At 56.3% G+C, this 18,586-nt stretch overlaps 9 protein-coding genes across 9 annotated transcripts; 4 read left to right on the forward strand and 5 right to left on the reverse strand.

The window, feature by feature from the left end:
* Positions 1 to 65: 65 nt before the first annotated feature.
* L969DRAFT_28653 (uncharacterized protein) lies at positions 66 to 932 on the forward strand (the record flags this gene model as incomplete). Its single annotated transcript, XM_014710337.1, has 4 exons — positions 66 to 151; positions 197 to 298; positions 358 to 448; positions 504 to 932. Coding segments are annotated over 4 exons (708 nt in total), but the record flags the coding sequence as incomplete, so codon positions are not given.
* A 615-nt stretch (positions 933 to 1,547) lies between these two features.
* Positions 1,548 to 5,571, forward strand: L969DRAFT_96361 (uncharacterized protein; the record flags this gene model as incomplete). The annotated part of the gene is made up of 11 exons (XM_014710373.1): positions 1,548 to 3,043; positions 3,095 to 3,612; positions 3,662 to 3,835; positions 4,004 to 4,192; positions 4,297 to 4,404; positions 4,460 to 4,536; positions 4,599 to 4,888; positions 4,945 to 5,074; positions 5,124 to 5,362; positions 5,414 to 5,494; positions 5,553 to 5,571. The coding sequence occupies 11 exons, from the start codon at positions 1,548 to 1,550 to the stop codon at positions 5,569 to 5,571; spliced, it is 3,321 nt and encodes a 1,106-aa protein (XP_014565859.1).
* Positions 5,572 to 5,695: 124 nt separating this feature from the next.
* Positions 5,696 to 6,520, reverse strand: L969DRAFT_96363 (uncharacterized protein; the record flags this gene model as incomplete). The annotated part of the gene is made up of 2 exons (XM_014710374.1): positions 5,696 to 6,011; positions 6,060 to 6,520. 2 exons carry the CDS (start codon positions 6,518 to 6,520, stop codon positions 5,696 to 5,698), a joined length of 777 nt encoding a protein of 258 aa, XP_014565860.1.
* A 131-nt stretch (positions 6,521 to 6,651) lies between these two features.
* L969DRAFT_96364 (uncharacterized protein) lies at positions 6,652 to 9,224 on the reverse strand (the record flags this gene model as incomplete). The annotated part of the gene is made up of 3 exons (XM_014710375.1): positions 6,652 to 8,625; positions 8,674 to 9,023; positions 9,074 to 9,224. 3 exons carry the CDS (start codon positions 9,222 to 9,224, stop codon positions 6,652 to 6,654), a joined length of 2,475 nt encoding a protein of 824 aa, XP_014565861.1.
* Positions 9,225 to 9,503: 279 nt separating this feature from the next.
* On the forward strand, positions 9,504 to 9,918 carry L969DRAFT_96365 (uncharacterized protein; the record flags this gene model as incomplete). Its single annotated transcript, XM_014710376.1, has 2 exons — positions 9,504 to 9,796; positions 9,852 to 9,918. The coding sequence occupies 2 exons, from the start codon at positions 9,504 to 9,506 to the stop codon at positions 9,916 to 9,918; spliced, it is 360 nt and encodes a 119-aa protein (XP_014565862.1).
* Positions 9,919 to 9,922: 4 nt separating this feature from the next.
* On the reverse strand, positions 9,923 to 10,813 carry L969DRAFT_19326 (uncharacterized protein; the record flags this gene model as incomplete). The annotated part of the gene is made up of 4 exons (XM_014710307.1): positions 9,923 to 10,218; positions 10,281 to 10,499; positions 10,620 to 10,731; positions 10,787 to 10,813. 4 exons carry the CDS (start codon positions 10,811 to 10,813, stop codon positions 9,923 to 9,925), a joined length of 654 nt encoding a protein of 217 aa, XP_014565793.1.
* Positions 10,814 to 10,903: 90 nt separating this feature from the next.
* On the forward strand, positions 10,904 to 14,430 carry L969DRAFT_105086 (uncharacterized protein; the record flags this gene model as incomplete). The annotated part of the gene is made up of 12 exons (XM_014710377.1): positions 10,904 to 11,109; positions 11,167 to 11,230; positions 11,288 to 11,329; positions 11,384 to 11,644; positions 11,695 to 11,699; positions 11,747 to 11,821; positions 11,870 to 11,936; positions 11,990 to 12,004; positions 12,056 to 12,071; positions 12,197 to 12,427; positions 12,522 to 12,652; positions 12,741 to 14,430. 12 exons carry the CDS (start codon positions 10,904 to 10,906, stop codon positions 13,992 to 13,994), a joined length of 2,367 nt encoding a protein of 788 aa, XP_014565863.1. The 3' UTR covers positions 13,995 to 14,430.
* Positions 14,160 to 17,639, reverse strand: L969DRAFT_96367 (uncharacterized protein; the record flags this gene model as incomplete). Its single annotated transcript, XM_014710378.1, has 10 exons — positions 14,160 to 14,502; positions 14,551 to 14,660; positions 14,706 to 14,769; positions 14,824 to 14,856; positions 14,905 to 15,246; positions 15,303 to 15,459; positions 15,514 to 15,833; positions 15,896 to 16,076; positions 16,247 to 17,294; positions 17,352 to 17,639. The coding sequence occupies 10 exons, from the start codon at positions 17,637 to 17,639 to the stop codon at positions 14,160 to 14,162; spliced, it is 2,886 nt and encodes a 961-aa protein (XP_014565864.1).
* Positions 17,640 to 17,793: 154 nt separating this feature from the next.
* On the reverse strand, positions 17,794 to 18,559 carry L969DRAFT_105088 (uncharacterized protein; the record flags this gene model as incomplete). The annotated part of the gene is made up of 3 exons (XM_014710379.1): positions 18,275 to 18,559; positions 17,903 to 18,213; positions 17,794 to 17,853 (listed from the first exon to the last, which is right to left on the reverse strand). Exons 1-3 carry the CDS (start codon positions 18,345 to 18,347, stop codon positions 17,794 to 17,796), a joined length of 444 nt encoding a protein of 147 aa, XP_014565865.1. The 5' UTR covers positions 18,348 to 18,559.
* Between the last annotated feature and the right edge of the window lie 27 nt (positions 18,560 to 18,586).

The raw sequence follows: 18,586 nt of genomic DNA on the forward strand, positions 1-18,586 counted from the left end.
GCATGCATGTGATGCCCCGCGTGCCTTTTTGAGCGCGTCGTTGACCTGCTGGGCGAGCAGTACGCATGGCGTCGGGCAGAGGCGGCGGCTCTGCCTTGCTCCTGCGTCTCTTCGAGTCTTCGTTCTTCAACGTCCATCTGGCAGTCAGCTAGTGAGCTCCGTCAGGCTCTCGAGATTCGGCTGATGGCGTGCGCAGCCTCAAGAATTATGCCGACTCAGTAGGCATAACGTACTACCTCATCAGGCGACTGGCCCAGTTCCCCGAGGAAGAGATTGAATTCTACTGGCCACAGCTATGGTCTGTCACAGACGGATTTCCTACCGCAACTTCGAGCTGACACCCTCGTGCACAACCAGTCATCTCCTCGTGTCCAGAGAGACGGACAGTGCAGCTCTAGAGGGCTTCATACTATGCCGCTGCGAAGAATCGACGCACCTCGCCATGCTGGTGAGCTCTCGCACGCTTGCATATCGGTCGCTGACCGGCTAACGCGAGCGCACAGACATTGTGGTTTCTGCAAGCCTCCCTCTTCGACCTGTCCACGACGCCCAATGCCACTTCCTTCGTGACCTGCCGTCGAGTGTATAACAAAGTGCAGCAGATCATCTTCTCGGATCCTGCTCTGCCAGACAGCACGCTTCCAGTCAATACGCATGCTCGAAATCGCAGGCTTGGTCCCCGAGCAGGCGCGGCTACACTTGGCATGTCGCTCATCGCGGCAGCTTGTGCAATGCCAGCCCTATCTCGTGATGTTGGCAAGATTGTCGTAGAGCAGGCGCGATGGAAGCATGAAGACGCAAGCAAGAACGGGCATGGACTAGCACGCGAGGATTCTGCGAGCGATTCCGGTAGCAGCGATGACGAGTCGAACGATGTACTAGACCGTCGGCGAAGTGTTCGGATGCGCGACACGAGCAGAATGAGCTCCCAGCTTTTCAAAACAGCGACCAGTAGTGGCAATGCGAATAGCCATCGGCAAACCGGTTCCGCCGATCTTACAGCGCCGCTACCGCGAGCTATGAACGGCAGCCCGCCTATCACCCAAAAGAAACCGCCGCTAAGCGCTAGTCTGTCTCACAGTGCTTCGTTGCCGCCTCGTCATCCATCATCGGGTCGTGTGGCATCAAATCCCGATCTACTCAGGAAAGTGTCGTCCGGTCGTTTGCCTCGCGCCAGAACGCCGGTCGCAGCTCTCGTACACACCTCGCACTCTGCATCGGTGCCCGTCCTCCGGTCGCCCTTTTCGCCATCATCGTCAGCAAGCTTGAGCTTCTCATCGAGTTCTGCCGCTTTAGCCTCTGCCTATTTGTCATCCTCATTTCCGAAGCCTTTCCTCATCACTCTGCTTCGTGCACACGCATGCCGATCACAGCTGGATCTTTTGACAAGCCTGCAAGATATCTCGACTCGCTTGGTCGTCGTACCGAAAGCTGCAAGACTATCTGCGCTTCGTGCAGAGCTGACTGTTCTCAATCATGGCTTGCCAAGGGGCTGCTGTCTCGGCATGGGGTGCAATGGCCGAGGCCCAGGGTCATGCAGCCAGCCGATGCCCACGGACTCGCATCACACGCTCTTCTCTGCCAAGATACCCAAGCAAACCGCGCATCACCGTATCATCAGGATCAGCCCTTCAGAAGCAGTCGTGCTCAATTCTGCTGATCGAGCTCCGTTCTTGCTACATGTCGAGATACTTGAGGATGACCTCGACTTTGACCCAGAGCGCCGACAGAATAGTGAAGATCTGCGGCGAGTGCTCGCAGAGATGTCCGGCACCGGTTTCCGCTACAGTCGGCCCTTTTCCAGCACCAGCCCTTACGCGTCCAGTCATGTATCGCTAGCCTCGGATCTAAATGTGGCGGACCGATTTAAGCCCGGAGTCAGTCCTGCCAGCAATCCGTATGCGCCCGCCGCATCGACAAGCAGTCCGCCTGTCCCGCCGGATGATGATTTGAGCACAACGAATGACGAAATCGATCTGGTCGAACAGCTCTACGGCGAAACATCTCTGAGACAGCTGGAAGGCGAAGGAGACGCCTTTGAGGCTACATTTCAGAACAGAGACGAAGACGAGCGTGCATGGCTTCAGTCTGATGATGTCTCGCCGAGACGATCAACGCCCTTGGGAAGCCCGAATCCGTCAGTACCGTACGCCCATTCGAATGCAGGCATTGCAGCATTACCGGACGAATCGCCACAAGTACCTCCTGCGGGAGCAAGACGACCAAATCTTTCGCTGACACAAAGCTCCAGGCAGAATATCTCACTCGACCAATACGCAGAGCGAATGCGTATGGCGGCCATCATGCTGGCGCAGCTCAATGCATCCCAACACTTCGGCAATGCCGGCGCTCAGGGCGGCGGTAATCTCGTCAGCGCTGGCAGCATCCTCGGTGCTGGACTTGGTCTGGGATCCGGTATAGGTGGTGCAGTAGGCGCTGGCCTCGAAGCTATGCGCGACAAGCTACCAACGTTTGGCAAGAGCACCGAGGTCATCGGTCAGGCCTCATCGGGTGTGAAGATGTCATTGGATACGACTACCGCTGTGTCCGGTCACTCCGGACTGGCTGACTCCATGTCTTCACCAGCATCACAGCCCGCCCTTCTGCCTAGCTCGCCAGGCAAGTCGTCAGCGAACGGTCATATCGCAGCAAGACAACGTGTTCTGATGCCGAGTGAAGCTGCTGCAATTCGTGACAAGATAATGAGCGAGATGATGGCGCTCGAAGAAGAGCGTATGGAGCGCATGCAGTCAAAGGGACGGCATGCTAATGAGGCTTGGACTACTGATGCGGATGATATCGACGTCATCAGAATAGCAGTCAACAAGGAAGACCCAAGTGGCGCTATGCTGTCAGAATCGTGGGCACAGAAGAAGTCGAGAATACGTAAAGCATCACCTTACGGTCATCTGGCGAAGTGGAATGTCCTGTCGGTAATCATCAAAACGGGCGCAGATCTAAGGCAGGAGCAACTCGCTGTACAGCTCATCCAGGAGTTTGGTCGCATATGGCGGGAGGAGAAGACAGCGAGCTGGGTCCGATAGTATGTCCTGCTCATCTTCACGGATTTGAGCTAGGCTGATAGCAGGTACAGCTTTCGCATTCTGGTCACGTCCGAGGGTACGGGCCTGATCGAGACGATCAAAGACTCTGTATCTGTGCACTCGATCAAAAAGGATGCCTATGCTCGCGCGCAATCCCTCGAGGCGACATCGATGCAGTCGTACACTCTCTACGATCACTTTCTGCAGACGTACGGTCCGCCGTCATCGTCAGCTTTCAAGAAAGCCCAGACAGCCTTTGCGACCTCGCTGGCATCGTACTGCATCATATGCTATCTACTGCAAATCAAGGACAGGCATAATGGCAATATCCTCATCGATCGCGAAGGCCATCTCATCCATATCGACTTTGGCTTCATGCTGTCGAATTCGCCCGGACAGATTGGCTTCGAGATGGCGCCATTCAAGCTGACTCAAGACTACATCGAGATACTTGACGGCTACGGAAGCGACGCATTCGAGGCCTACAAGCGGATGATGAAGGCGTGTTTCAGAACAGTTCGCAAGCATGCTGAGCGCATCATCACGCTCGTTGAGCTCATGCAGAAGGGTAAAACTGTCTGACGTTTCGTGATGTACGATTGCTGATCCTCAAGCAGAGTCAAAACTGCCTTGTTACTCACTCGGCGATCAGACCGCCGCACGTTTGCGCGAACGATTTCAGCTTGGCCTGTCTCAGGTACAGGCTGATGAATATGTCGAGCGCTTGGTAGTATCGTCGGCCGCTTCCGTCTTCACGCGGCTATACGATACGTACCAGAACCAGTCACAAGGTATCCTGTAGATTGCATGCCTTCTGGTTTGTTGGATCGTGACCAGGCAATTCGTGGCACGTCACCTCTTTATCTTGACGCGCGCGCTTCCCGCCTGGACTGCAAACAGCGGACTGGCCCAAGTCTAGACACGAGTACATTGGCGATGATCTCTTGCGAACGCCTTAGACGCTGACAGTCACATCATCGCGAGAGCCCACCCGAGTATGGGCGCCTGTCTGAGCTCGGATAAGGCGGCTGCCAATGGCGGCGATGTCGGGAAGAAGCAAAGCCGACAGCCGTCGTCCGCACAGATTGACAAGAAGATCGCCGGCGACTCGACCAACTACAGGAAGGAATGCAAGATACTCCTGCTTGGTAAGTGAGGCTCCCGACTGGCTCGTCACTGCCTCCGCGCGCGTAGCCGAAGCGACGGAAGAGCTTCGAGATCGCGGCAGGAGCTGACAGCCTTAATCGTGCAGGCTCTGGAGAGTCTGGCAAATCGACGATCGTCAAGCAAATGAAGATCATCAACCAGGGAGGCTACACACGAGACGAACTGCTTCTCTTTCGCATGACAATCTACAAAAGTGCGTGGTCAGGCAGCGCGTTCGATGCCAACTGACCGTTGTGGACTGGATTCAGACGTGCTAGACTCTGCACAAGGCATCGTGATGGCACTCCGCAAGTTCAAGATGGACCCTGTAGAGCCGGCCAACAGGGCAAGTCCTCATCCGTCGCGCATTTGGCATGCTCGCAGCTGACATCATCCGAACGCGTTCAGGTCTATGCTGATAAGATCCTCGATTATCGATGCGAGCTCGATCCCTCATCACCCTTGCCAGCCGAGATCATGCGAGCGATACAGTCTTTATGGCGGGATTCCATCATCCCCAGCGTGCTCGACCGTAGCTCAGAATTCTACCTGATGGACTCGGCCAGTTATTTCTTCGATGAGGTCGAGAGGATCGGGGAGACAGACTATGTGCCAAGCGAAGCCGACGTCCTGCGGTGTCGCACAAAGACAACAGGCATCAGTGAGACGAAATTCACCAGTGGTCAGCTGAGCATACAGTGCGTGTCACTGTTGACTTTGCGTATGGGTTGCTGCTCATGCCAGATTCCGACAGCATGTTTGACGTGGGTGGGCAGCGATCAGAACGCAAGAAATGGATACATTGCTTCGAAGAAGTCACCTCGATCATCTTCTGTGTCGCACTCAGCGAATACGACCAAGTCCTGCTCGAGGAGTCCGGTCAAGTATGCTGTCCGGCTAGTCGTGCAGGACAAAGCTTATGTCCACACGCAGAATCGAATGGCAGAGAGCTTAGTGCTATTCGAATCCGTCATCAATTCGCGGTGGTTTTTGCGCACCTCTGTGATATTGTTCCTGAACAAGATCGACTTGTTCAAGATAAAACTGCCGAGAGTACCGCTCGAGAAGTACTTTCCGGAATATACAGGCGGCGCCGACGTCAATAAAGCAGCAAAATATATCTTGTGGCGATTCACACAGCTCAATCGCGCCCGGCTGAGCATCTATCCTCAGTGCGTGGCCTTCGAAGCCTAAGAAATGGCGCTGCTGATTGCCCGCGACAGCTTGACGCAAGCTACAGATACCTCGAACATTCGGCTCGTCTTTGCTGCCGCAAAGGAAACGATTCTTCACAATGCACTCAGGTATGATAGCCATAGGTGCATCAGAGAGGCTTTTGCTAACGTGTAGGACACGCTACAGAGATAGTGGCATCCTCTGAAGATACCCTTACGACCCATGTCACAGTCCCTCATCAATCATCACTTGTCTTGCCTATAAGGCTGGATGTAGATAGTCTAGATCTGTTGCATTGTACTTGTTCGTGCGCCGGGGTGCTCTGCGGTCTAGTCGTCAAACAATGTCGCATTAATCAGGGTCACCGGCAGATCGTGCAGTATCGGTATTGCTTCGCTGGGGAGCTTGTACGAATTCGCAATGACCGCATGCTCCGGCTTCTCTCTGTGTCCAGGGGCCTCACGCGAGCGCAGCTGGCGGCGTGAGAGACTATCTTGCCCTTGTGGCAACATGTAGGCGTAAGAATCTGTTATGACCTCGAGCGACTCAAGCGGCGCTGTCCGGTAGACGTTGAGGCTCATATAGATCGCATAGGTATAGAGGCTCGTCATGAGGATCCATGCGGGCACGAGGAGTGCCCATTCTCTGCTTGGCTCGGTCAGCAAGATCCGCGTGCAGCATTGACGAGCGTGCCTGCTAGGGTACCAATCTACGCCCCACTTGACCAGCGTCTCGTCTTCCGTGAAGGCCCAGAGGAGAAAGATGGCAAGTACAAGCCATGAGCCGACGTAGACCACGAAGCCGTAGATTTCCTTGCTGGGGCCGACCGGTGAATGAGACGCCTGAGCAGCTTCCTGCCAGCCAGCCGATGCCGCAGCAGATACATCGTCCCCACCGATGTCCATTGGCAGCGTCGAGCCTGATCTACTGTTGTTCTTGGATCTCAAAGTGTGCAAGTCTGCCCTCGCAAATGGTCTGAGTATGCCTGTGTCTACATTGCTCGGTGAGGACGGTCGGGATGACATTGTGCGCCATAAGGATGCGAGTGAGGCTGGGCTCGATGCGCGGACTGGAAGTCCATAATGAGGAGGTTGTAGCAGACCATGGAGGTCTTCGTGCGCCTGACGCCAGTCATCAACCTGCCGATCCTCCATGAGTCATCTCATAGCTCTTACAGCCACGTATTGCATCGACGCGACGAACGTGCGCGATAGAGGACAACAACAGAGGTACGAATGATCGCTGGTCATTTTGGCTGGTCGTGGCATTAGCTAGCAGAACCGCCTCACCGCCAGACCAGCGGGTGGATGTTGACGCATGCGCTGCCGTTTTTTGAGCTCGCTAACACGCCGGGCGTCAGGCTGTTGTGCAGCCTGGGGGGCAGATCGCAATGCAGCAAGAATTGCAAGTCGATCATGCTGGGGTTGTCTGGGGCATGATATCGAGACTGCCAGCTCCGCAGTGCTGTCTGGTGACTATCTCTACCGGACTGACTGACAATTGATGCGCTTCCTGCGGGTTGTGCGCCTGCAGTCCCTGTGGAATCATTGGCAAGGCGTGCATAAGTATCGCTGGGCACCACGAGCTTATCATCCGAATTAATGAACACCACAGATTCGTTTTGTAGCATTTGGCGAATCGGTCCATAGTGAGCCTCAACACTGTCTGGCCGAAGAAAATCCAGGCGGTGTCCGCATCTGAATCGACGCACAATGTCAGGCTGCGCATCTGGTGCTGGTCTGCAACAATCGCCCCAGCAGCCCCCCGCATCTGCGTCGTCTTGGACTAGCCAAGATATCACGCTCTCGTTGTTGCGCGCAGCGTATGTCGCTTCGATGATTCGAACGAGATTGATTAAAGCGATCTCATGGAAGACATGGTGCTTTTCGAACACTGCTGCGAGCCTTATCAGATCCTCGAAACATCGCTGAGGAACGTAAAAGATGTCTGCGAAGCCGACGCAAAGGACTTCCTGGTCGACGACATACGCCTGCGGCAACTCTGCGATCTCTTTCAGAGCCTTCGGCAAAGGTGCCTCGAGTCGCTCATCCCTGAAGCCCCACCAGTCGTAGGCTCGAGGAGGTGCCCGAAGGCTGTCAATGACATAACAGCCGGTACGCGGATTGCCTGAAAATGGAATCCAGAACTTATCGAGGGGCATGTCCGTAAACCTCAAAGGGTCTATCCAGGCGTCGAAGTGAAAGTATAGCACGCCTGTTGCACTCGAATTTTGACGAAGCAAAAGCGATGCGAGCCCGGCCGAGACCAGATGCGCACCAGACCGCCAGCCGATATGATCTACCTCTGGAGTGATCTCGCCAGTAGGCGGATCGCTGTACGAGATATGCATCGATTGGAAGAACGGTCTGTAGAGGTCCATATAGCCCGCCCTCTCCGGTCCGTGCTGTATTCCGTACCGAACGATCGCAACGGTTGTGTTGAAAAAGTCAAGAGCCTGTCTTGCTGGCGACGGCCCACTCGCATGTGCCACCGCATTACTGTCCGAGAGCGACATCACAACGGCGATGAAGATCAACACTGTCAATGCAAGTCCACTGCGTTGCCGCGTCGCAGGAGGCGAAGCTGGGGCACCGGTGCCTACTTTCGGCTCGGCAGCAGCGGCTGCCTTGGCAAGATTGCCCGCGCCGACGTAAGCCCATGTTGCGACAAGAACGCCGATGGCGCCAAAGAGCGCTGTCCACGTAACCGGCGCATCAAAAAATTCGGCAGATATCAACAGCATCAGAGCCATCGTGACCGAAGTCGCAACTCCCTTGAGGACAGCGTCGCCATATTTGTACACGGCCGTGATGATGAGACCGATGCTTGCGTTGCTCAGGATCAGCATAACAGCGCCGAAAGAGCCGTAACCCTGCCAGAAGGTTGGTGAGCCCGCCGGGGCAAGTCTTGATAGAAAGAAATAGACGTTAGTCGCTGCGCCGATCGAATAAAGAACCACATTCTGCGCGTGCAGCGATACTTCTGTCGCTTTGCAGAGATGGTCGTTGATGACGCCAGCAGCAGAGGAGAGGCAGGTCATCGCGATTAGGAGCAAATAAAGTGATATCGAGTAATGCAAGTGGATGTTGCCCGTTTGTGTGACTGTGAGAGCGCATGCTTGCAGAGTCAAGATCAGCCATTGTGGTGATGGGATTGGTCTCAGTAGAAAGAGGGTGAGAATTAGGGCAGATATGAGCGTGCCGCTCCCTTTGACCAACTGAATCGTCCCCGGATCGGCTTGCCGGAAAACTGCAAACGCCTAGTGCGTCCTCTTTAGAGACGCTTGTAGAGAGTACGAGATGCGTACTGCGTGGTTGTTGGCAGCATATAGCAGGGCGAGAAATGCGAAACCGAAGACCGGGATCGACTTTACGTCCTGCCTGAACCTCTTGAATGCGCTGACAAAGGTTTGCAGACCAGAAAGGCTTGCAAGCTGGACATCGCGCACAAGAGACCCTGATTTGGGCTCGTAAGTCTCGAGCTGCTCATAGTGGAACGCCTCGAGGCGTTGGAGTGCGCGTATAGCGCGAACGATATGCCAAGTTTGAGCAGCTCGGTCAGCGTGAGAGATGACGCTTGTGAGAAGGTGTAGCCGCCATGATTTTGCGATGCCTTGAAACAGATCGAGATGGAGCACTGGACGACTACGAGCGCAACCTGCCTGCTGCATCAGTTTATGCATAGTCGGATAAGTCGCGACAACGGACTGCGGCAAGGTAGCCTTGTGGATGAGCATGCAGTATCACACTGTCCTAAATCCTGCACCGAGCCGCGTAACAAGCATTCTGGACGGGTGTCGCGCGCATTCATCGGACGGGACTGGCGCCTTCGCAGGACGGAAAGACAGCGCTGAGCCATGCAAGCGGTCTCGTTAGGTATGACCGCTTTGAAAGAGTATTCCCTTTGGGGACAGTGTCGGGACAACCGCGTATGACGACGATGTGAGCAGAAGTCTTCTGGACGCTGTCGACCCCTGCCCGGCTACCTCATGCCGTCTGTCATCGACGCTTTGTCTGGTCTTCGAGCGGCAGCACATGCGGCCGATGATAATTGATGGCAGCGCAGGGACAGGACCGTGACTGCGGATGCAAGCATAGATGACGCATCAGATATTCGGCCGCTAGATATGGAATGCTAATGTTGCACAGCGGAAGGCTCTTTGTCTGGCCACGATCTAAGCATATCGGCATGGGTCGCGCGCGTCACGTTGACCGTTTGGGCGCGCAGATCAGACAACACTTGCCATGTTGCACGAGAGTACAGTGGCTTTCTCATGGCATCATCCGAGCCAGCGTAAAGGTGCTGCTCGCACAACAGGCAGCCTGGAGTGCAGCGTCGACAGGCCTGCCATACCGTATCGGTCTTGCGCTGCTGTATCTCCCGAAGCTGATCGTCTTTTGCGAGTGCATGACACAGTCGCCGTGGGTCCAGTCAGTCACTCCAACGAGCTGAGAGTATGTGGCTGTATACGGATCTGCTGACCAGCGTACGGACCAGCTTTGTGCCGCTAGGTCTGGAAACTGACGTCAAAATGACCGATGGATCATCTTGATTCGTCATCGCTTCTTGCCCGTACCGAAAGCGCCGAAGCCCATCTGAGCAGCTACGTCTTCATCCTGCCCCTCTTGCATTGCAGCTTGCTTTGCGGCCTGGATGGCTTCCTTTCGTTTGGCCTTCTTGGCATCCTTGTCATCTGCCTCGGCTCGCTTGATCTCCCTGAGCCGCTGCTCAAAGTCGTACTGCTTCGCCTTTGTGGCTTCGGCAGACTTGGCACGCAGATCGGCAATCTTTGCGCGGACTTGGTCGAGCGTCGAACGAGCGACGCGTGTGGTCTGGCCGAGCGTGCGCAAGTCTGTGCCAGCCGCAGACACCACATCAGCTCATGCCGGTGTGAGAGGCGGAGCGAGCACGAACGAGACCGACTGTTGAGGTGGTTGAGGTAGGATGCGCTGTCTCTGTAGGTCCGATTGCAGACGTCGCAGTAGTAGCCTGGCTGTCCTGGACCTCTCCCGCCAGGATTGGCAACGATGACGGTCTTGTTGAGATCTTTGGTCAGCTCGAGCTCCTCACGAGCCTTGGCCGTCTCTGTCGGCTTGGGAAGATCCTTTGCCGTTCGTTTGGGCGGCTTCTTGCCTGCACCACTCGTCGGTGTCAGACTAGAGATTGGCCGGTGGTGAACGCTCGCTTGCCTTTGCGACGGTACTCTTCTGCCTCTTGTGCCTTTTCTCGATCTTCTCTGTCCTGCAGACATACCCGCGAGATCAGCAGGGGGGAGCTGGCAGACAGAAGGAGCACAACTTGCCTGCTCTCTCGCCTTTTCTGCATATTTCTCGCTGTCCCATGTCCGTCTGAAGCTCACATCCGTCTGTGAAGCCACTCATCAGTCTCTCACTGTATGTACTGAGAGTGTGCAGACTGACAGATGCTGCTCCGTAGGCGCCCGACATGACACTCCACTCCACTCCACGCTGCTCGTCCAGTCGCGACACAGCCAGCAACGTCACAAAGACCCGAGCCTCGGCGCCAGCCCCAAAGGAATGGTCAACCAAGATGCAAAGGGAAAGCTGAAGAAGCTCGAGCCCGTAGAAGCAGCCAAGCGACTGGCAGCCTATGCCGCCGTGGACGCCCACATCAAACCCCACCACCGCGTTATCGGCATTGGCTCGGGCAGTACGGTGCCCTACGTCGTCGAACGGATCCTCGAACAAGGCTCCGAGATCAACGAGGACAGATGGTTCATCCCGTGCGACAGTCTGGCTCTGCATGGCTGTGCCCGCACTGAGTGAGGGAAGCGATGCAGCACGGGTTTCCAGTCGAAGCAGCTCATCGTGCAAGCCGGTCTCAACTTGGGCGATGTAGACCAGGCACGGGGCCCGCCATACAGTCCGCCGTAGGCTGATGGTCGATCTGGGCTGTTGCAGTTCCCGTCCATCGACGTCACAATAGACGGAGCAGACGAAGTGGTCCGTCTCATGCGCGCCCATCACGCTCACACCACCAGCTCAGCCTTCATACAGGATGACGATCTGAACGCCATCAAAGGCGGAGGAGCGTGCCACCTTCGAGAGAAAGTCCTAGCGGAGGCAGCGGCCGATTTCATCCTCGTTGCAGACAGCAGGAAAGACAGTCGCGTGCTCGGCACAACGTGGACACAGGGCATACCTGTCGAAGTCGCCCCCTTTGCATGGGCCAAAGTCTACCAGAACCTCGCCCTGTTAGGCTGCGAAGAGCCGATACTGAGGATGGGCAAGGCGAAAGCTGGTCCCATCGTTACAGATGTCAGTCTTTTTCCTTGGCTCGTCCGCAACATGTGCTAATACTCATGCAGAACGGGTGAGCAAAGCGCAAAAACAGGCACGACAGTCCTGAGCGTACTACAGGAACTTTGTCATCGATGCGCCCTTCTCTGCAGTCTACATGCGAGATCCGGCAGATCTGTTGCATCGCATCAAGATGTACGTTCAGCCTGTCCTGTCTCGACACCGCACTGACGCCCCGTCCAGGCTCACCGGTGTCCTCGAAGTCGGCCTCTTCGCAGGCATGGCCAAGGCTGCCTACTTTGGACAGAATGTGAGCCTCCGCTACTTCCCTTTCGATGTCCACGCTGATCCCGGGGAGGACAGGACGGCTCCGTCATTGTGAGCTTGGGCATCGCTCTGACAGGCACCCGAGGCTGACTGGCAGGGCAGGTACGCTATGTCGACGGTACGACTGCAAAGATTGATTCTGTATGATTGCACGGCCCGGCACGGTCCAGAGGGTGACGCGCGCGGGCGAAGGACGGGCTTGCCGCCTATGTATCATCGAACCATCTGAAACGTCGGACGAAGCTTCCCCTCCAAACTCTGCAAGGGGTCCTCCCTCTCCCTCGCTCGCGGTACTGCAAAGCTTCAGCTTCACGTTCCAGAACGGTCCCCCCGAGCATCGCGCGCGCATCATGCCCTCGACCTCTCTCTTCAGCCAGCGTTCGGTCATGTCCATGTTCACGGAGAGTCACATCAGGTCCATCAAGTCTCTCGACGATCTCGATAACGCTCCAGGAGGTCGTTCTGCCAAACCGAGTGAGCTATCTCTCTCACGGACCAAACCTTTCATCCCGAAGAAGTTTGGTCAACCCATCTCGATGCTCATCTCTCTTTTCGTGCGTCCTTGCAGAATATCCATACGTCATCACACTCCGAGCTGCACTTCTCGGGAGTCCCAACGGTCAGCTCACGCTACAAGAGATCTATGCCGAGATCGCCAATCGGTTTCCTTACTACAAACACGCTGGCAAAGGCTGGAAGGTCCGTTGCCTTGTTTGGTTTGCCCCCCCCCCAACCCCGCGCGCGCGGGTGCTTATCAGGACGCTGACCCTCCTCTCTCTTCACACAGAACTCTGTCAGACACAACCTCTCCATCAACCGATGCTTCAAGCGGATCAAGTCCGCCGATCCCAGCAAGGGTTCACTCTGGTCAGTCGACGAGGACGAAGAAGTGACGACGACGCGCATACGCAACAAGAAGCGTTACGCCACTTCGTCTCGGTCCAACTACCGCTACCGAGCCAGAGCGGCAAAGTCGCGTCGCTCGTTCGCAGACGACGACGAGGACGAGGAAGAAGAGGACGACCGGTCGAGCGTTTCAGAGTCAGCCTCGGCAGCCTTTATCGCTCGCTCGCCCATCCGTACCCGTCGCGCCGTCCTTGCAGTCGATACCCAGACCAAGTCGTCTGCCTCCTCGCACCCGTCTGCCACCATGCCGAGCTCGCCCACGACGTCCGAGCTCAGCGACGCCAACTCGGTCAACTCGACCTTCAGCCCGCTCAGCCCTGCTCACAAACCGATCCAGCACATCCAACGCGAGCCCGCACCCATCGACAGTTTCGGCCGCGCTGGCACGCGTCCAACGCCCATCACCGCGCTCAATGCGGGTCAGTCAGTTGCCCCCCGGGCTTCAGAGTCGCCTCGTTCGGCTGCTTTTCCTCACACGGAGAGTCACATGCGATCTTTTGCTGGTCATGTCCAATCGCCCTCGTATCGCTTCTCTGCTGTACAGGGACATCAGATGGACGATCACTACCCGACCGTCTGGCCATCGCTGGGCACTTACACGCCTCGTCAGACAACGTTTGCTGGAGCTGCCAGCAGCACTGTCGCCGGTACTGGTCCATCGTACCCTGATGCTCGTCATTCGCTGGGCAACTATGCGCTCAAATCGGACAACAATCACGAGCATGTGCCTTCGACGAGCGGCGCAGAGAATGCCCAGCCTTACTATGACTACCCGCCCGAGACGGAGGAGACGCCGACGTCGAGTTACTACCGAGACTATGCAACGGTGACCCAGTCGGATCCTCACTGGTGGCAGCAAGTCTACCAGCATTCCTCTGCAGCCCAGCAACATTCGCCCACGCAAGCAACCCATCCTGCACCTCCGCCCTATTACCATCACCAGGTTCACCAGCCACCGGTGACGATGTCACCTCTCCATGCTGGTCATCCTCTCAGCTCAGGCTACGGGACCTGGTATCCCGCGCCCAACCTGCCGCCTATCGGACACGCTCCGAATGGCGATGTGACTTCGCCACACTATCCGACCTTGCTGCCCATCTCGCAGCAGAAGCGCATGCTTCAGGCCGCCCAGTAGACCCTAAGGGGACAATCTTCATCAGAGAGCCAACCTCAGCGCCAACTCATGGACAGTACGCCTGATCGTAGACATAGACAGGGTGGACATCAAAGTTTTGTTAGTTCCTTTCGGACTTGTATTTGTCAACAACCAACAGGACGTGTGCGTTTGTACATTGCATGATCATGCTGCATACGGCAAGAAGTTGCCTGCGATGAGCGATGGGATATTATAGGCGTCCCGACGGACGGTGAAGCTGAAGCAGCAATTGAGTATCGCTTCCGATGCAGACGTGCGCTTCCGGCGTAGCGCGTGCTGGTTGACGAGCACGCAGGAAGTGAGAACTGCTTTTTGATCTGGCTTGAAAGCGACGTCGGCGTACTTTTGCCAGTAGTGAACCGCGCTCTCCTCGGTCATGAGCTCGTAGATTGCCAGCCGGCCTTCGCGTAAGGATTCTATGGGCACGCCGACCAGCTCGGCAAACTCTTTGTTGCCCTTGTAGACTTCGCCTGTGCGTCGCCACAGACTGCGAGCCTGTCAGCTCAAGCTTGTCTGGCTAGGTTCACAAGCTCACCATGCTGGGATGCCCATGGTAGAAAAGACGCGATCATAGTCGAGCAAGAGCCGCTCAAAGGCTTCTTCGATGAAGACGAGATCGAGATCGGTCAGTGAGGATGCAATGGCCTGCTGGACGATCAGCTCGCGCAAGATGAGCTTTGATTGACGCACGCGAAAGGCAGGCCTGAATGACGACAGGGCCTGCAGTGTCCGCTGTCGCGATTGCACAGACATACTGTGCGAATCGGCGTCAGCTTGGAATCTGATGAATATGCACCACACGACTGACTTTTGCTCCATCCAGCGTGATAAACGGGTATATCTATGCTAAGGATCAGCAAGAGTACCTCACAGCGTGCAAGCAAGGTACCCTTTGACATAGTCGTACGGCTTGAGAAGGCCAGCTTCGAATTTGGCATGAATGACACGCTGTAAGCGTTCGTCGCGACTGCCGTCGTTCTGATCGGCCGCCGTCAGCAGGAATCGCTCCGTCTTTGTACTGGCAAGTGCAGGATCGCTCGTATACGTCGCAGGCTCTGTCGAGGTAGGTGGCTGTATGACAGAGGGCGTGATAGGTGCAGGTGTATGGCCGGTCGTGCCATTGGCTGCCGTAGAAATGGTGTCGTAGAGTGCAGCTCCGTTGCTCTGCCCGTATGCGTCATTGCCAGCAGGAGAGGGTCCAAAGCTGTCTTCGAGCGATTTGAGGAATTCACTGGAGAGTCTAGCTTCTTCAGCTGGTGTGGCCAGCCGGGGAAATGAGCGACGCGCCTTAGGCCTAGACCGTGGAACTCATGGCCTGAAGTCTCCATGAGGGCATTGCCCGTCATGATCGAGTTGAGATCGGACAGGTCGGAGAGTGGCAAGTAGCTAGCGTCTGCTACGCTGCTGATGCCGAGCGCATTCGATCCGGAAGGTGACAACGGTCCTGCCGGTGCTACGTGATCAGCATAATGTCAGTAGACGAGCCCACAGTGCTGACTTTGAGACGTGCGTAGTGTCGATGATGCTACTGTTTGTGCACTCTGCAGAGGCGCAACGGTCTGACGGGATCCTGATGCAGCCGAAGCAGGCGCGGGGGCAATAGCCTGTTGTGTGACGGGCTGTCTTGGCGGTACTTGGCTCGGACCGGCGCTCGTCGTGGCAGAGGGTAGCAGAGCAGGAGCAACGGGCGTCTCCGAGAGTCCCCTCGAAGCGGACCGTTTGCGTTCTGAGGAGCCAGACTCGTCCCTGCACAAGTGGGCAATGTCTCGCTTGATACATCGTGAGCAAGGTCGCTGGTCATCGCACGTCATGTGACTCCTGCCCCCTCGCAGCATCAAATGAGCGACGGTGATTGACCATCAGTGCTCCGAGAGACTCGCCTTCGACAGAACATGCATGCTTTGGACACTTTCGGCCTGGCCTTCTTGCTCGTTGCCGGGTCTTTCTTCCTCTTACCGTTTGCAAGAGCAGCAGCAGACTGAGCAGCAGCTGGTACGCTGACATCCTCGCTGGCACTCGCGACAGGCACATAGGACATGCCTTCCGGCGGCCTATCGCCTGCTGCCATGTTCCGGCCCGAAGTTGGGAGAGCAGGCCAAGGGCGACGCGAATGTCACGTCACAAGCGGATCCTGGCCAGGCATGCAATGAAGTTCCACGTCATACAAGCAGTCTGTCAGGAAGCCCGTGGCTCGCCTACAACTCGACTGTCTCGCTCTATCTCGATATGACGGGCTGCACAGACGTTGAGGAGTTCCGTGTGGAGGGGCCACTGCCAGCCTTGGCCGTACACGTCCTCCTTGCGTAGCTGGGGCCATTCGAGCGCGATCTTGCGTAGGAGTGGCCAGCTACCCTGCCTGATGTATTCGACCATTGTCGTGTGGAGTTGCACAAAGGTCGTCGTCGAGGTCCGAGCGGGATGAAGGTAGCGAAGATGATCTGGCTGGAGATCCGACATTCGCAACTCGAGCAGGTTGGGTGCATCTGACATCCATAGGACCTGATCAATAGAGTATCGACAGGTGGTGTGAGTGAGCTTGGGCAGAGTGATCGCGTACACATGCGCGGACCAGAAGTCTAGCGCGCACCGTTCGGATCTCATGATCCGGAGCGTTTCGAGTGTCTCGCTGTGAGTCCTCACGATGACCCGGAGCGAAAGGTCATCGATGTCCATGGTGAGCTCGAGTGATTGCAGACGACATGTCCAGCTGCCTGGCCAGATGTCCGACCAGTCTTCATGGAGATGCTCGATGTCGATCTGGCAATATTTTGAGTGGAGTGACAGCTTCTTCAGGCTCGGATGCTTGGAGACCGCCCTTGCGACAGCTCTGACGATGGGGCTGTATGGATTGCTCCGGTCGGGCAACTGCTGCCTATCGACGTCATCTTTGATGTAAAGCTCGACGAGCGACTCTGCGGTCAACGTCCAGAGGGTGATCAATCCGGATGCATCATGATAGTCATAACGCGTCTTCTCTGTGCATCTCATGGAAAGGCACTTGAGGTCATTCTCGATCCAGCCAGGCAGCTGCTTCCTGATGTCGTAGAAGCAAGGTACCAGCGCTTCGTGAAGCCGTACTTTCGGACAAGATGACCTGACGGTCGTGATCAGCTGCACAAACGTGTCTAGCAACCGCTGCGGCGTCTCCTTGGATTTGGTGCGCCGTAGACTGACAGTCTCAAAGTGGTAGAGCTCTTCGAGATACATGGGCAGCACAGCACTGCCCGCACATGCCTCGACGAGCGCACACAGTCGGGCGTATGATTTGACATTGGCCGACTGCCACCATACGGTCAGCCTCACTACTTCAGTTGTCTGTATGAGGAGGTTGCTTGCCTTGAAGAGATACTGCAGACAGACTGCTCTGATGCTCTTGCATGTCGTGCTGAGTGCAACCATTGCCCGCCAATTCGCACGCTTTTCGTGTCCTGAGCGGATGTTGTCGAGCAGAACGCCAATGATGTCGATCCATACGTCTTGCGGAAGCTCGACGGACCTTTTCGCATCCTCACAGACGGTCCCGTCGATAATGTTGGGCTGTGCCAACGGCCCGCTCGCTGAGATCTTGAGACCGGGCCGATAGCGACGAGATGTGCGGCGCAGTGCAATGCATGTGATGGCCATGTCAAACCCTTGGCTTCTGTACCGAGTCTGGTGAGGTCAGGTGTCAGGCTCAGCCAATCTCATATCACGCGCTATCTCGAGCGCGTCACGTGGAGGGCGTGGTCACGACTTAGGATAGGATTGCATTGCAAGAAATGTCCATCAGCTTCTTCCTCTATGCTGCAGTGATCTCCAGCGGGATGCGAGCCGACAAGGGTGTGCGGATGAGGTTGGACTGCATCGCACGATCAGCTCGTCCTCGGCAGATCTCGCATCAGGCTTACCTCGTAGGCATTGAGGGTGTAGTTGCCTGCGCCCGCAGTAGCAGGTAGCGTGACAGTCTGGTTCACCTGGTTCGTCGTGGGCGTGACGTCAGTCTTGAAGATCGTCGTCGAGTCTGATCCATCCGAGGGCTGCAGCTGGAGGAAGACGAGCGATGCGAGCCAGGTCGTGTTGCTCGCTGCCGCTGCCGTGGCATTCGTTGCGGCGATGACCTTGGCGAGAGCCGCGGGCGAGTCGTAGACAAAGTTGAACGTGCCACCGACGGGCAAGGAGAGCGCAGCGGAAGGCTCAACAGCAGCACCGACGTTGCTCTCTGTCATCGCCGAAAGTATCAATCAGCTGCCCACGCAGATCTATAGGAACAGCCGATGTACCTGGTGAGGTGTTGACGGTCTGTCCGGCAACGAGAGCCGCGAGTGCGAACACGATGGAGCTTGTTGCGAGCATGATGACGTGCTTTTGTTGTTATAGGTGACTTGTGTGAAGACCAAGTTGTTGTGGATGGGGCATGATAGCAGGAAGCCGGCATGATATCTCTCTTCGGACTGGCCGCTCGGCTCCGCATCTTGTGGCGATGAGATAGAGGGGCTTCAGCGCACTGACACTGGTGACGATGACGACGGGGACGAGGGTGACGATGCCGGATGAGTCTGCCGGTCGCACAGACAGCGCTGGTCTGTGCCGCC

The sequence above is a fragment of the Mixia osmundae genome (genome assembly GCF_000708205.1).
Source record: "Mixia osmundae IAM 14324 unplaced genomic scaffold scaffold_10, whole genome shotgun sequence".
NCBI classification, from domain to species: Eukaryota; Fungi; Basidiomycota; class Mixiomycetes; order Mixiales; family Mixiaceae; genus Mixia; species Mixia osmundae.